At 47.1% G+C, this 15,825-nt stretch overlaps 1 protein-coding gene across 4 annotated transcripts in view; it reads left to right on the forward strand.

Annotated features, from left to right (window-relative positions):
- Nrp2 (neuropilin 2) overlaps positions 1-15,825 on the forward strand; it is a 117,001-nt gene that overhangs the window by 23,553 nt on the left and 77,623 nt on the right. For all 4 annotated transcript variants that reach the window (XM_041658961.1, XM_041658962.1, XM_041658963.1 and 1 more), the window contains exon 3: positions 11,546-11,727. In XM_041658961.1, the coding sequence (XP_041514895.1) occupies positions 11,546-11,727 (182 nt within the window). The remainder of the gene's footprint in view (positions 1-11,545; positions 11,728-15,825) is intronic.

Genomic DNA, 15,825 nt, shown 5'->3' on the forward strand with positions numbered 1-15,825 from the left:
CAGTCGCCTGCTGTCCAGCACCCGGCAACGCTGGCCTGACTCCCTTAGACACTGTCCTCTTTTTATAGCCTTGCTCAGCCTCTTGCTGCTGCTTGGTCACTTGTGGATGGTGCAAGGCACTCGAGGAAAGAGGAGTCTCTCTAGGTCTTAAAGGACAAGCTGGAAACCAGATTCAGTCAGTAGTCTCCATCTGCCTCCTACTCCCCTGAACTCCCCCACACACAAACACACACACATACACACACACACACACACACACCATGCACACCATGTAGGCACACACACCATACCCATACGCACCACACATCTGCACACAATATACACACACCATACACACACATATGCCATACAGGCACACACACCACACATATACACATCATACCCATACCACATACACATACACACACCATACACACACCTCACACAGGCACACACATGCTCTCGTTCTCTCTCCCACACACACACAACACACACCACATACTATGCACACACACACACACACACACACACATATATATATATATACCATACATACATATACCATACCACCATACCCATACCACACTCACATGCACACATACAACATACACACAGCACACATAGACCATACACACCATAAACCCGCCCCCCACAGGCACACCCCCACATGCTCACCACCCTCTTTGGGTCTCCACCACCACCTTTTCTTTCCATCTGGAATCTGAAGCTGTGAAGGCCAGTAATGGAGTGTCAGCGGAAGTAATTGATTCCTCACACACAGAGACCGCTCCTGACTTTAGTGTCAGTGGAGCTGAACCAGGTTCTGGGCGGGTGAGGGAGCCCTGTAAACAGTTCATGGCTGAGCTGTCAGGGCCAAGCCCGACACTGCGGAGAGTGAGTAGGAGGGGAACCCTGGAACACATAATTGTTTTATTGGGAAAGAAAGCAGTAAATAATATTTCAACCCAGGGATGAAGACCGCATAGGGGCAGAAGGAAGCGAGGCCCAGGTTTGACTGGAAGAGGTTTTCTTTGTCTCAAGGTGGGAGGTTTCCTTCCTGCCCCACCCCCATTCTCCCATTATCATCATTAAAATAATTACCGTAACAATTACAGTTGATGAGCCCTCTGGTTTACGGAGCACCTTTCATCTCAAAGTTCAAAGTGATTTATCTGTGCGTCAGCCTCTGAGACTGTAGGAGGGTGAGAAAGTATTATTATCATTACTATTATTACTATTACTATCATTATTATGACTATTTTGGGGGGGTCTTCTCAGGAAACTGAGATGATGCCAGATACAAGGCTCTGCCCAACCTCAGAACAGCGGCTGGGTTAAGTGCTGGGGGATAGACTTCTCTTCTGGGGTCTCCACTATGACATCCTCCCAAGCTGGCCTCTTATCCACATGCGGCTCAACGCCTTCCTATGCCATGGGATTCCCACTGGTCGCTCCAACATGGTGCCCAGACAGCCAGCAGATCCATACACAAAACAAATGGCCTGTTTAGAGCTTTGGGATAAATACAAGTCCATTAAGTCCAACCCATGCTGTTTCTTTCCATCCAGCTCGCAGACTTCCGGCAACCTGCTTCTCTTGTAGATAGAAGCTGTGCACTTTCTAGACATATTTCTTCACGGTTCAGTGGGACCGTCTCACAGCACCCACAGTCCAGAGTGTTGTCCATCCAACCAACCCTGGGCTTCAACCCAGAGCAGTATTTCCGCCGTGCAGCGTTCCTGACCGGACTGACTTGAGCGAGTGCGGTCAGGACACACATCAGGGTGCAGGGTCCAAGTGGCTCTTCCAGAGGAGGAAGTAGTTCCAGATGACTGGCCACCAAGGGCTACATTCAGAATCTCCACCCTGGCGTGGCAACAGCCCCTTCCTCCTGGACATTAGTGTGTGACTGTCATTTCCACACCTCTGTAACCTGAAGCGCCAAGAGAACAGGATCCCAAATCAGGCTGTCACACCCGCCACCCGCTCCCAAAGGCCAGGGTGCCCCTGTCCTGGAATTCTTCAGAGCACATTTTTCAGACAAGTTTTACGTTTTGCCAGTTTTGTTACAGAGCCTAGGGGGGATATTAAAATAACTGGAAACCCATCCCCGGAAAATGCAGATGAACTCTGACACAGTGATTGGTTCCCTGGTGCCTAGCTCTCTTGTTCCCAGCAGGCTTCCATTTTTCGGACAGATGGGAGGTTATGATTTCTCTCTTACAATTGGCTCCACCGGGAGGCAGAGTTATTGAACTCCTTACCCAGAGGGAGCTGTTCTCTCAGCCAAGTGAAGGGATGCTGCCAGCACACCAGGGCCCCAGGATGACGTGCTCTCATTTCCCCTCAATGACTACCAGTTGCCTTACGCCCCTAGTCGATCCCAAGAGGTGATGAGGTACGAGCCCTGCGCCCATTTATGACGTGAGGTAAATCAAGGTAGAACATGATAGACCCGGGCTAGCATGAGACAACTCAACAAGTCTCGGCTCTGTCGGGTACCACTTTAAACATCAGAGCAAAAATAAATAAATAAATAAATAAATAAAATAAACATCAGAGCATGAGTTGTTGCTGCTGCCTCTGAAAAGAAAGAAATGAATGTAAACCGTAGGGGCTCTTCTTACCTTCTTAGTACTCTGGCATCATTACAAAATGCTAGCAAGGGATTCTTGAAGTGGACACCAAAGGACAGAGGTTCTATAGTCACAGAACAGACTAAAGGAAGTCTGACAATGGTGCCCAAAAGAGTCAGCCTCCATCCTTCAACTTCACCAGTTGCGTAAAAGCCATCCCTTACGTAAGTGTTCCATCCCAGTAGCCTCCTGAGTGCAGAAGTCCAACAGATCAGTAGCTTTGTGGCCTCAGGAATGCACCTTGCTGTGAAGCCAGAGCAGAGGGGAAATAGTGTGTACCTACGGGGTCAGGGCAGAAGTGTTGGAGGCTTTGTTGTGTGCCCTTCACTTTCTGAAAGTTATCCACAGCAAGGCTTCTCAGAGCTGCGTCTGGAGCAGCCTGCTTCCTCACGTTGAGAGTGTTCTTGGCAGCCTGCAACCTGAGGAACAATGAGATTCTGCGGCCTCAACATCATCCCAGGGCTTCTGCGGAAAAACAAGCAGCAATTATAAATAGATGGTATTTGCAGTTTCCACTTTCTTGCCTTCAAGGTTTTTTTAGAATAATTCCTCCAGTTTGTTTTGGGTTATTCTCTGTGCATACTTCCTTTGCTGGGTGGTCAGATTTCCTCTTTTCTAACAAGCATGGTGACCCTGGCTGGGAGGGGACTGCAAACGAAAAACTGCAAACATCAGAGATTTGTGCTTTGAAGAAACGAAGGAAGAGAATGCAACCGCAAACAGCTGCTGTGGAAACGGCACTGGGTCCTGATGCAAACACACAAACAATCCTAGAGTGTGGGGAACGCAGAGGTACATGAATAATGATGACATTAGCAGCGGTGGCCACTTCTGCTCAGTGAGGATGGACTGTATGCCAACTGGGATACTGAGCTACTCGTGTGCCTCAGCTCAGTTGACTGAGGGCAGAATGGGCGTCCCACTGCTCACAACACAGCAAAAGAGACTGGAAGTATGAACCAGTGGGCAGTGGGGTGTCCTAGCATACAGGCCCTCAGGCTCTAGGTTCAACCCAGCACCATTTAAAGACAAATAGATAGATGGATAGATGATAGATAGATAGATAGATAGATAGATAGATAGATAGATAGATAAAGAACTTTCCAGACTGGAAATGTAGCCCAGTTGATAGAATGTTTGCCCAGAATACACAAAGCCCTGGGTTCACTTCCAAGTGCTACCTAAAGTAGACATGGCATACACCTCTATACCCGCCCCCATCCCCCATCCCCCCCCCCCCAAACACACACACTTAGGAGATAAAAGAGAGCAGGCAGGAGTTCAAGGCCATTCTCAATAACAAAGAACGGTCAACCTAAGCTACCTGTGATCCTGTTTAAAAACAAACAGCCGGGCAGTGGTGGCGCACGCCTTTAATCCCAGCACTCGGGAGGCAGAGGCAGGAGGATCTCTGTGAGTTCGAGACCAGCCTGGTCTACAAGAGCTAGTTCCAGGACAGGCTCCAAAAAAACCACAGAGAAACCCTGTCTCGAAAAACAAAACAAAACAAAACAAAAAACAAACAAAACCCAGTAAGTAGCTTTGAACTCGTCCCTGGCAGCCTGGACCCAGATCCCAGGCTCAGAACTTCGAAACTAAGATAAATCTCCAAAACTTGAGTACATGGATTTGTGCAAAAGATAGATTTGTGGAAATTCAACCCCAAGGTTGGCAGCACTGGACTGTAGCTATGCTGTAGCTAGGGTTGTTCATGGCATCTTTTCTAACTCCAGGATGGTGTGTGTGGTGTGTGTGTGTGTGTGTGTGTGTGTGTGTGTGTGTGTGTGTGTACACAAACGCAGCTCATCTCACACCCACCTTACCACCGTGTCTTGTTAATATGGTGGCTGTAATAAAAATAAAACCTCTCTCTCAGGCATCGGGGTCTTTGCTGGACCTGAGTGGGGCTGTTGTTATCTCATTTTGTAGATGAACAACTGAGACCGGGTGAAGGTACGTGTCTTATCTCCAGCTTCGCTAGTGGCTAATGCCACACACAAACTGGTTCTGTTCACAAAGTCCACTTCTTGTGCCTTTTCCCCAGAGTACATCATGGCTTCTTAGACATGGATCTCTATAATAGTTATTTCAGCTTGGTCTTATCACAGATCCCGTCCCTAGAAAAATATACCTGCATGGGAAGACACAAAGCTTCAGAGTGTGATTGTAGGGGCTGCCCAGCCCATTGAAATTCCTGCATGGACCATATTGGAGATCTGTGGACTCAGAATATGTGGATGGCACTTGAAGCTCTTCTAAATACACTGGATCCTATTTTCTCACTTGCTGGGCCATATGTTCGCATTTGAGTGTACACACACTTATAAAAATACTGCGCTTACAGATATTAATATGTTATTCCATCTGAACACTGGAGCTGCATTTCCACCATTTCCAATGGGCAAATCTTACAGCCACGCATTTCAAACCTGCTCGCTGTTCTCACTGGTGACCTGTCTATCAATCACTGTTCTCACTGGTGACCTGTCTATCACTGTTCTCACTGGTGACCTATCTATCACTGTTCTCACTGGTGACCTGTCTATCAAGTTCTCACTGGTGACCTGTCTATCACTGTTCTCACTGGTGACCTGTCTATCAATCACTGTTCTCACTGGTGACCTGTCTATCAAGTTCTCACTGGTGACCTGTCTATCAAGTTCTCACTGGTGACCTGTCTATCACTGTTCTCACTGGTGACCTGTCTATCACTGTTCTCACTGGTGACCTGTCGTCTATTAACTTTGGCACTTCCTGCAGGCTTAGTTTAATCGGGATAGCTAAGTAAAAAGAGCAAGGTTCTGTGAAGCTGCTTTCTACTTCTGCCCACTTTATAGAAACCTAAGGATAAAAGGCTCCTTCCACCTGGCCCCTCTCATGCCTTTGTGCTGCAGCAATCTGATGTATCCAGATAATGAAGCAAAGGAAAGGAGGTGAGGTCTGTGTGCCAAGGGTTCAAATCTCACCTCTGACCCTTCTTCATTGTGAGTTTGGGCTGTCAACCTGAGTTGTAACCATGACCAGTCTGTATTAAATCAGGATTAAATGAAATAATATCTAAACTGGTGGGTCCGGCCCCATAGTAACTACTCAGCAAAATACAGTGACATTCCATTGATTTGCTTACTAAATGAGCAACAATGGAAGGCAGAAATTCAAGGAAATGAAATGTAGTTCTTTATAAAGAGCTAGTCCTACAGCAAGGCGATTTCTCCTTAAAGGCTGGACCCAAGAAGCAGGTGGCCTGGCTCTGGGCCTGTGTTGGCCAGAGACCTCGACACTGTGCCGACCCACAGGGCAGCTCCACGAGTCTCAGGAGGCTTCTTCTTTGTTAGTTTTTAGGCGCTGCAAGCGGCTGTGATGGCATTTCCTCCGATTTTCCCTGCAGGTTTTAATGTAAGGATTAATAAGACAGTGTTTGTAGCTGTCTTTGAGCTTTCTGGAAGAAAGGCACTCCGGGAGGTGGCAAATTCTCTGGCCTGGATAATCCACTCATGAAATATGGAACTTTGAAAGTGTGAGAAAAATCTCCAATCACTTTGACAGCATTTTAATTATAGTTGATTTGTTTGCCGCTAATAGTGAAAATGCTGTCAGCAGGATTTGAGATGTTTCTTCTCCACAAAATGTTATATTTCGTGTCTTTGTGGCACGAAGCAGCATTTAGGTTTCCACATACCACCAGAATAGCTCAGGAGACGCGCTGGGGTGCAAAGTCAGAAGATACACCAGGGGCAGACCCACCATGCCCGGAAAAAGCATATTCTGATGCACAGCACCAACTGCAAATCCCTTCTTCATTTAGTCCCTCAATATGCAGGATCCCTGTTTGTGTCGCGGACCCCGAAATATCTCACTGTAGCCTCCCCCTGCTTCCTCCCTTGCGAAAGAGGCAGAGTTGAAGAAATAGACAAGATGCAGGTAAACCTTTCCATAAGGAGATAAGCAGAGGAAGGGTCCGCCTCCTGAAAGAGAAGGGCAGGGCAGGCCTGAAAGACGGGAATGGGCCACAGGCAGAGCTAATGAGTTTGGCAGACACAAGAAAGAAAGGGGCAAGGGCCCGAAGATTGGGAACACCCTCGATCTGTGTCATAAACATCAGCAGCATGAAGGGAGGAAGGGCCTGCCTGCCAAGGAATCCAGTTTCTCTGGGTACAGGCATCCCTGTGTTCAGATCCAAATCCCGAAGTTGAGTGTGACACCCTTATAGGACCTAAGAATTCTGCTTTTGGTATATTCTCTTCTTCCACAGACATCTGTGTACCCAGAAAGGCAGACGAGACCCAGGCTACACCTTAAACGGCTCTGAACAAGGGCCTTAGCCAGGGAACTCTTCCACACCCTCAGCAGTAGTCAGCCGTGTGAGAGATGGATGCCAGAGAACCTGTTTCCATGTTTGCCAGGGATAGGAGGGAGACATGAAGCTACTGTCCCCCCCCCCCCATTCACTCTCTCCCCTTGGACTCAGAAAATTAATTCCACTGTCTAGATTTCCAGGCCACCCCCGACCCATGTGGATTTGAGGAGATGCAAGGAAGACTTCGAGGCTAAAGGAGAAAGCAGAGGTGGCATTCTCTAGACAAGCCCCGCCCGTGCAGATATCAGCAGCTGTACAGAATGAGAAAGTACTCGAGGACCATAGAGAAAGATCAAGAGTGAGGTAGAGGTGGCTACCTTGGCTCAGGGGAAGAAATAAATAACCAAAATAATAAGAGGTAGTGTTAAAGCTTCGAAAGGAATTTTTTCATTTGAGAGAGATTATGGATAATGAAATGCAAACACTGTAGTTAATATGTCTGTTAGCTGCTCGTGTTGGCTTCTGGGAGGCAGTGATGGGCTGGGTGAGAGGGCAGCTTTCAAGTCGGCCCGTTTCACTGTCCTTGGGGTGAAGCTCAAGTCTGTACCCCAGATTTCTTGCTCAAACAAACACTGGAGATTCAAGGCTGCGCACAAAGCTTGTATTTATTCCAAAGCCACAAACTTCCTGAGCCTCCTCAGAGCCCTTCACAAAAGAACCTGACAACATGGAAATTTCTAAGGAGATTTGCTCCAGCTGCAGCAAATCCCCAATAATAAAAAATTTCCCCAAATGGGTCTGTCACATGGGAGGTAAATGAGATATTCTGGATGAAGTCAGCATGTCACTTGAAGTGTGCCCTTTATAGCAAAAGACCAGCCAGAAGGTCACATGGTTAAGTGGACTTGTCCACAGGGTGCAGCCAGGACCCTGGAGGGAGAAGGAACTTGCCTGCCGACTTGTAGCTCCTGTCTCTCTCTCACGTGTACTTGATAGAAAAATCCAGTTTCCTAAGAAGTTCAAGTTCAAGGTTATTTGCTTCACAAAGAGACTCATGGAGGAGGAGGTGGTGGGGAAGATGGAGGGGTTCCCTTTAATTCACAAGCACACAGAGAGAGAGAGAGAGAATGAATTGGTTACTGGCTTAGAGGAACCGTTATTTAAATTGTATGGCCTTCACTGTAGGTAGGTGTTGTGTGTGTTTCTGTGTGTGTGTGTGTGTGTGTGTGTGTGTGTGTGTGTGTGTGTGTGTAAACATGGAGTTGTTGCTGGGCAAGTCTCTCTCTCTCTCTCTCTCTCTCTCTCTCTCTCTCACACACACACACACACACACACACACACACACACAAAAGCCTGAGGGAGGCCTGATCACTAAGTAAACTGAGGCAAGCTCTGAACAATGGTGATTGGTTCTTGGTAGCCCTGCCTCCTGGCTGATTCTGTCAATCCTCTAAATGACTCCGGCCACTTCTAAGGACTAGCCAGTATGGTGGCAGGGCCTCTCTGTCCTTTGTAGAAAAATCACCAACACAAAACCAGACTTTTGTTTTTGGTTTTTATTCTATTTTTAAATATTATTTACTGAGTACGCTATGTGAAGTTCTATTCCTGGGTTTTTGGACATGCCATGTCTCACGAGGCCCTCATTCTGCACACCCCAGCTCAGAGAGAAGGGTAATAAGGTGGTAGTGGAAAAGAATCCACACCTGCGTCTGCTAACTTTGTTTTCCACTTATTGGGTCTTTGAGACAGACTATTATGTGGCCCACATTGACCTTGAACTCTGATCCTCCTGCTTCAGCCCCCAAGTGCCAGGATTTTTGGCAAGTTCCATTATGTTCATCCCTGCTAAATCCTAAGGGCTTGTTTTTCTCAACATTTCTGCTTTAAAAACTTAAGGAATGTAGCTTTATTTTTATGAGTCTGTCTTATTAAAGAAATGTGAACTTGTAATAATTCAGATAACAGAAGGAAACAAAGAAGGCGCAATCAGACTGTCAATGACGTGTCTCTGCCAGTATTTTAGATGTAGTTTTTCAAATGCTTTCTGAATTTTTATGCAAGAAAATAATGTGTACATTTTATAATGGACTTTAAAAATCTGTTCTTTTTGCATTAATAGTATATAATGCAATCTTTGTATAAAAAACAACCCAGTCCTGCCATACTATTTTCTGTAGCAACTGAATATTTCACCTTATAAATATAGCAGAATTAGTTTACTCTCCCTGTCTGGCTGGATTTTTCAACACAATGCTATCTATAAAGGAAGCATCTTATCATTTATAATATACTTTTAAAAATTCACGACGATGCATATACATCCATACGTGACCCTTTGATTGTTTTCTTGGCAGAAAAATGTCCTAAGGATTCTGGTTTAAAGGCTACAAATATAGTAACTTTCGTCGCTCGCATTTGCCCCAACAGTACCTTCCAAATGTTTAAAGCGATTTACATCTCCACCTTCACTGTGCTGATATCCCCAAGACCTCTTTCTCTTCAGACAGGCGGAGTCTATGTATAGGCCTCAACCTCTCTGCTCCCGGGAAATGGGTGTGAGAATTCGACAGACTGGTTAGCTTTCTTAACCAGAGTGCTGGACCACAGAGCCATTCTTCATGCAGATTAGGTTCAGTCAGGCAAAGCTCACGACTGAAGGAGGTGGCTCCTAATAGCTCTCTTTTATGGTAGCAGCCTTCATTTGAAAAGTATCTGCTCAGTGTGTATGCCAGTGTCAGGGTACCGTGTGAAGCCAGAGGGCAATCTTGGGCTCCACTGTATGCAGACTTAGCTGGTTTAAGAGGCTCCTGGTCAGGTCCTCACGCTTGGACCCCAAGCACTTTTCCCTCTAAGCCATCTCCTCAGCCCTATTCCCCCTATTTTTTATTTTTATTTTATTTTTTTTTTGAGGCTCAGAAAGATTCAAAGCTTAATTTTTCTCAGTTCTTTTGCATTGAAAAAGAAGTTTTTAGTGGATATAGCTTTATTTTACATATGGATGGCTTATTAAAGAACTGTAATTTGGGTTAAGAAATGGAATGCAACCCCCCCAAGTCTAACCCCAGGTCTGGGGTCTGGCACCCAGAGAGGGAGTTCATGAGGAGTGAGTAAGGGCTGCTTGACTTGTGTTCACACAGCTTGCTGCGCCATTGCTCAGCTGACACCTCTGGCTTCACTAGGAGAGGAACAGCAAGGAGGGGTTTTCCAGAAGGGGTTGGGAATTTCCCCTAAGAGCAAACAAGTGTCTTTTCGCTTTTGTTTTGGAATTGAGGAAGCTTACTTTCAAAATCAGTACTATCTCCCACACTGAAAAAATCCCAGATTTGAGTAGCTCCTTTACCCCACCCTGGGCCTTTGGAATCTGGCTATCTCACCAGCTCCACCTCTCTGGAGGAACCCAACACCAGCCTTGCTGTGGTTGCAGGAGTCCATCCCTCCAGGGCCTCAGGAGAAACTGGCCCTGGTTAACAGACTCCTTCTTCCTCCTTTACAGCCCTATTTATTCAGAAACGGCTGAGCAACCTGAAGTACGGCCCCTGGAAGCTGAGGTTCCAACCCCTTGTGCAGGCCACCAGCTCCCACAGACCTGTGTGACAGGAGCTGTAGGCCACACCCCAGGGGGCTATATTGTCAGTCCCTTCCTTATCCACATGGAGGGAATTTGTTATGTGTTGTTTTTACAGTCTGATGCAAAATAAATCAGGGAGAGGAAAGAGGGGGAGCCGGGTTTTGAAGAAGAGTCCCACTTGGGCTGTGGGAGTTAAGTAGTAACTGGAAGCGTACAAGTGCTGAGAAGCTGGAGGATCTTTGCTGCCATGCACCCCAGCTGGAAAAAATGTGCCGGTCAAGATGGGCATCGGTCTATGAACCTGGTCATGGAAGACTGTGAGGCATCTATGTCCACGCCAGGCCCATCGGACTCAGTCTGAAAGAGCACAGGCCACTGATTGGGGGAGACCAGCCAGCCATTGTGGGTGCACAGACACGGTCGCTAGAGAGTCGCCAGACTTTGGGGGAAGTTTTTATTGCCTTATCTGAGTTAGCTCCAATCCTCTTTGAAACCATGTTGACTAGATAGTGTTGACGGGACCTTTGTAGGCATATCTCAGGGAAGGAGGTAACCTGCAGATGGGGACACTGCCAAATAAGAACAGGAGGTGATGGCCCAGGAGAACACGAAATCAGGGCAGGGGGCAGGCGAGAAAACACCGCTGAAGCATCCCCAGGGTGCCAGTCCTGACGTGTAGTTTCCTTCCCATCTTCTCATCGGTTCTCACGTTCAAGGCCATGACAGAGTTAAGGAGAGACAAAGATTTAGAGGGGTCACAATGGAAATAAAAGTATGTGCTGCTGCCGCCCAAGGACAAACAATGCTTGCTCTGAGATCCTGAGAGAACGAGGCAATGCTCTTCCATGAACAAGAGATAAGGCCGCCCACCCACGCACTCACACGATGTGGCTTGAAAGCGACTTCCCGCGTCTGTGTTTGCCTGTGTACCAAAGCAAGCAGCGTGCCCTTTGTGCATCACGGCAGCACCTGAGTGTCTGAAAGAATGGGGATAATGGTCCTTCCCAGATCTTCAGAATGATCTTTTTGTTCATCTGTGTCCTTTTCGCTGTCCCCACCTAGGTATGACTTCATTGAGATTCGGGATGGGGACAGTGATTCAGCTGACCTCCTAGGCAAACACTGTGGGAACATCGCCCCACCCACCATCATCTCCTCTGGCTCCGTGTTATATATCAAGTTCACGTCAGACTATGCCCGGCAGGGGGCAGGTTTCTCCCTACGCTACGAGATCTTCAAAACAGGTCAGTGGGGTCGGGAGTAGAGGTCAGAGATGGGCATCATCGGGAAGGTGGGACAAAGCGGGGAGACCTGGTCTGCGGACAGCATCACGTGGGAGGACGTCAGACATCCGGCTTCACTGTGGTGGCCGGTGAAGAGACGTCTAAGGTGAACCTAGGAAGGTCTGAGGAGAACTTGAAAATGCCTCGTATGAAAAGGCAGGTCAGGTGACTTCCAAATTGAGGGGAGAGGTGAAGCAACCATCCAGAGGGTACTGGAGGGCGGGAGGGGTAAATACAAGAACATCTCTTGAAAGAATTGGATTTTTGTGTTTTTAAAATCAGACTGTTCTTCATGGCTGAACTTGGTTGAACTTTATTCCAACTCCTTCATGGTTTAATACTGTCTTTATTTGGAGTTACATGGTGCTGGAGGACATAATCTTTTCACTGTTTAGGGTTTCTGAAGAACTCACCATGACCCCTAGAATGAGGTCAGTCATTGCTTTTAAATAAAATTATGATTCCAAGACATTCTCCTTGGCCATCCGTTTACCACCCTATACACTGAACTCCTATTTTTTTCCATATGCCAGGGAGTCAAATGGTCTGAAGAGCTAATGAAAGATATTGGAAATCGGGGCAGAAAACATAACACTGCTTGGGGTAGACTGCTGGACCCCATCTGTCTCAAGGCCGTTATGGGCAGTCCTATCTTCTGCGGGTCACTAGGACCGCTCTCACCTGAAGGTGCCACATTAGGTCCACTTCCCATCTCCCAGTGTCATGTCCTTCTGTCTCATGTCAGTTCCCACAATGGCTGAGGAAGGAATGTCCTCCTTTCCTGCCCTCTCCTTACCTCAGCAGCTCTGCCCCCATCTTTGCGCGTTTTTTTTCTTTATGAGTCCAGGTTTTATAACTCCTACGTGGAGCCTGAGTCCAGGTGATGTTGTCACCCTGTTGTTGAGAAACCCAAGTCTGGCACCTGTTCAATTCAGTGCAGAGGGAGCCATTCATCTGTATTTTTTTTTTCTTTTTTTGTTAAATAGTTCTTGGAAAGAAGTGGTGGCTGTTGAAAGTACTTTTTATATCTACCCTGTCTAAATATTTGGTGGACTTGTCTGCCTTTGAAGGAAGAATCAAATGAAGGGGTGTGGTTAGCAGAACTGTATTGTGCCAGAGTGGGGGCCCTACGCTATGGTCTATGATGGCCCATCCGCCGTGCATTTTCATGTTTCTGGCCACAGTAAGGACTCAGGAACTGATCTGTGTGTCCTGGCTGGGGCTGGTGTGAGCCCACTGTATAGCTGGAGTCGTTTCTCTTTGGGTCCCAGTGCTAGATGCAGACCAATGCACCAGCTCCAGTGAGCATTCTCTGCCGAGTGTTCTAGAAAGACGGGATGAGGAGCTTTCCTTGTCCTTGGCTTGTGGGAAAGTCAGGCGGACAAACCCTCCCCACACAGGTGCTACATCAGTATTATTGGTGATATTTAAAGGAAGATTGTACTATGACTAAATGTTATGTGACGACACATGTCACTTGTTACTGTTCTGGAAATGCAATTGAGGAACTCTGTAACCTAACAAAAAAACAGTCCCAAGTGCTGAGCCCATTACTCAGTTCCTCTGCCTCAGCCTCAGAAGGAAATTAGCTCACACAAGACCTTCCAGGGAGCTGGCCAAGGGAGTCAGAACAAGAGTGAGCGAGGTCCTTAAACTCATCTCTGGTCTCATGGCTCTTACCGCAGTGTTTCCCAAAGCACGATGCCACACTCTCCAGAAAGTGACAGAAATGGAGAACATTCACTCCATCCATCACACAAACGTGAGCATTAAGAGATAAACACATGAGGGGAGCATGATTCAGCCTGCTGTTTGGTGGCATGCAGAAGGAGAATTTTAAATAAGGCAGCAAGTCTGTGAAGACCCTTAAACAATTGTAACCGTCAAGAGAAGTAGGTGGCTTGAGCGTGGAGCAGTGGGGCAGCCATTTTCAGGATTAGGATCACCCGTGGAAGAGATGCTCTAGTGACAGCCCAAAACCACAGGGCTGGGCGTGGATAAAAGGAGAGAGCCCAGGAGCGTCCTCGGGGCCATCTGGCCCATCCGCAAGGCTGGCTATTGGTATGAAGGTCAGTCCAGTAAAAATAAAATACAGGAATGCACAAGGGAGCAAAGCATCACAGGTGAGATGCTAAGGACGGTAGACGTTCTTCCAGGTAGGCACCTTGTCTCCTGTCCCAGTTTCCAGAGCTGCAGTCCTGGGAGGAAATACACAGTTTACATCATCCACTGAACATGAAAGAAATGGGTGGACATGCTGAAGAAATCCAAACACACACAGCCATGTTTGCTAGTCCGATTCGTAAAAAGAAAGAGGGAAACTGTAAACACAGATACGCAAACAGCCACACAGAAGGCCCTGGAAGCTGGCTTTCCCCAGGCTCTGCCACGGGGTACACTGAGGGGCACACTCCCGCAGAGTTACACCAAGGGGCACACTCCCGCAGAGTTACACCAAGGGGCACACTCCCACAGAGTTACACTGAGGGGCACACTCCCACAGAGTTACACCGAGGGGCACACTCCTGCAGAGTTACACTGAGGGGCACACTCACACAGAGTTACACTGAGGGGCACACTCCCACAGGGCTGGGGCAATCGGAGCACGCGGCTGGAGTGGAAGGTCTTGGCTGGCCTAAAGGAAGGACAAAATATTGTTGACATCACCAAACTGTCTCACCTGGAAAAGGGTAAAGCAGAAAAAGATTGCAAACCTAAGCAACCCAGAGTCACCAAATCCAGAGCAGACTAGAGAAAGAAAAACTTTAAATGAATATGGGAAGGCAGAATCAGCAGGAAATGTTTGTTTTTCTTCTCTTTCTTTTCTGATGTTCTTTTAGCAGAAATTCAAGACCCACATTTCCCTCCTGTGTCAATTACTTGGTGGTATTTCTGATAGTAAAATTGTAGGGCTTGCTCCCAGGCAGAGGAAACTCTGAGCCCCTAAATAAAGGCCCGATTCCCTCGCCTGTGGTCAAGTCAAGCTTGACTTCAGATAAGGCCATTGTATTTTCGTATCTTCGTATGTATAGGGTCCTCTTCAACTCGCAAGTTATAGATGAGACCGTCCAGAGACATGGAGTTGACATCCTGCATGCCAAAGTCTGAGCACCTGGGGTGGGCATCCTGTGTGCCAAAGTCCTTGAGAAGGGAATTGTTTACTACAGCCCCCCCCAATTTCAGTTTTGTGTTGTTTTGCTGTCTTATGAGACAGGGTCATTCTGTAGCCCAAGTTGTCCTAGAATTCAATATGTAACTCAGGCTTGCCTGGAACTCCTGGTAGTCCCCCTGCCTCAGTCTCCTAGGATTACAGTGGTTGATGACGGGTATAAACCACTTCCAAACCTCTAGCTTGTATGAGTAATCTCAATAGTGAATTGACAGGAATATTTGTCAGCTGGTATTTTGAATTTTTTTGTCCTTTTAATCTGATGCAGAAATGGGTTGTGGATCAGTCAAATTCTAGAAGATGCATTTTTTTTTTGTTCGTTTCCATGATCTCTTTATTCAGTTGTCATTCTGGTGCTTGGACAAATACGTAAGTTTAATAGGTACCAGGTTTTTCTGCTTGCAAAGGATAAAACAATAATGCTTTCTCACCCCCTTCAAAATAAGCCAGAGAATGTACTCGCTTCTTACCATTTATCAGACAAGCACGTTGTTGGTTTCTTTGTTGTTTGCTTGTTTGGCTGTAAGTACTTAAAGCTGAAAAATCCCTTTTGGTTACATGCAAGACCTGGGGATCCTGAAAGTAAATGGTTTAGGATCTCACATTCTCTGGGGCCCATCTTGGGCTTTAAATGTCCATTGTTGAAACACTTGTCCCCCTGGATGAGAAGGATCAAAGATGCTACCGTAATTCCCCACTCCCAGGGTGGTGCAGAGTCCCTTCTGGACTGACAATGGTGCCCACTCTAGGAAGGGACTCTCAAGAGGCCTCAGCTGACTCCCAAGTCCGTTGTGAATAGAGAATTAATTTCCAGCCAGCGCCCTGAGAGGCTCCCTAAGAACCCCGTGAAGAAGCCTGCTTAGCATCCTTAAACTCTAACCTTTTCAAAA

Source organism: Microtus oregoni, unplaced genomic scaffold (genome assembly GCF_018167655.1).
Source record: "Microtus oregoni isolate MIOR12 unplaced genomic scaffold, Mior012 000010F_ref0000083, whole genome shotgun sequence".
In the NCBI taxonomy this organism is placed as follows: domain Eukaryota; kingdom Metazoa; phylum Chordata; class Mammalia; order Rodentia; family Cricetidae; genus Microtus; species Microtus oregoni.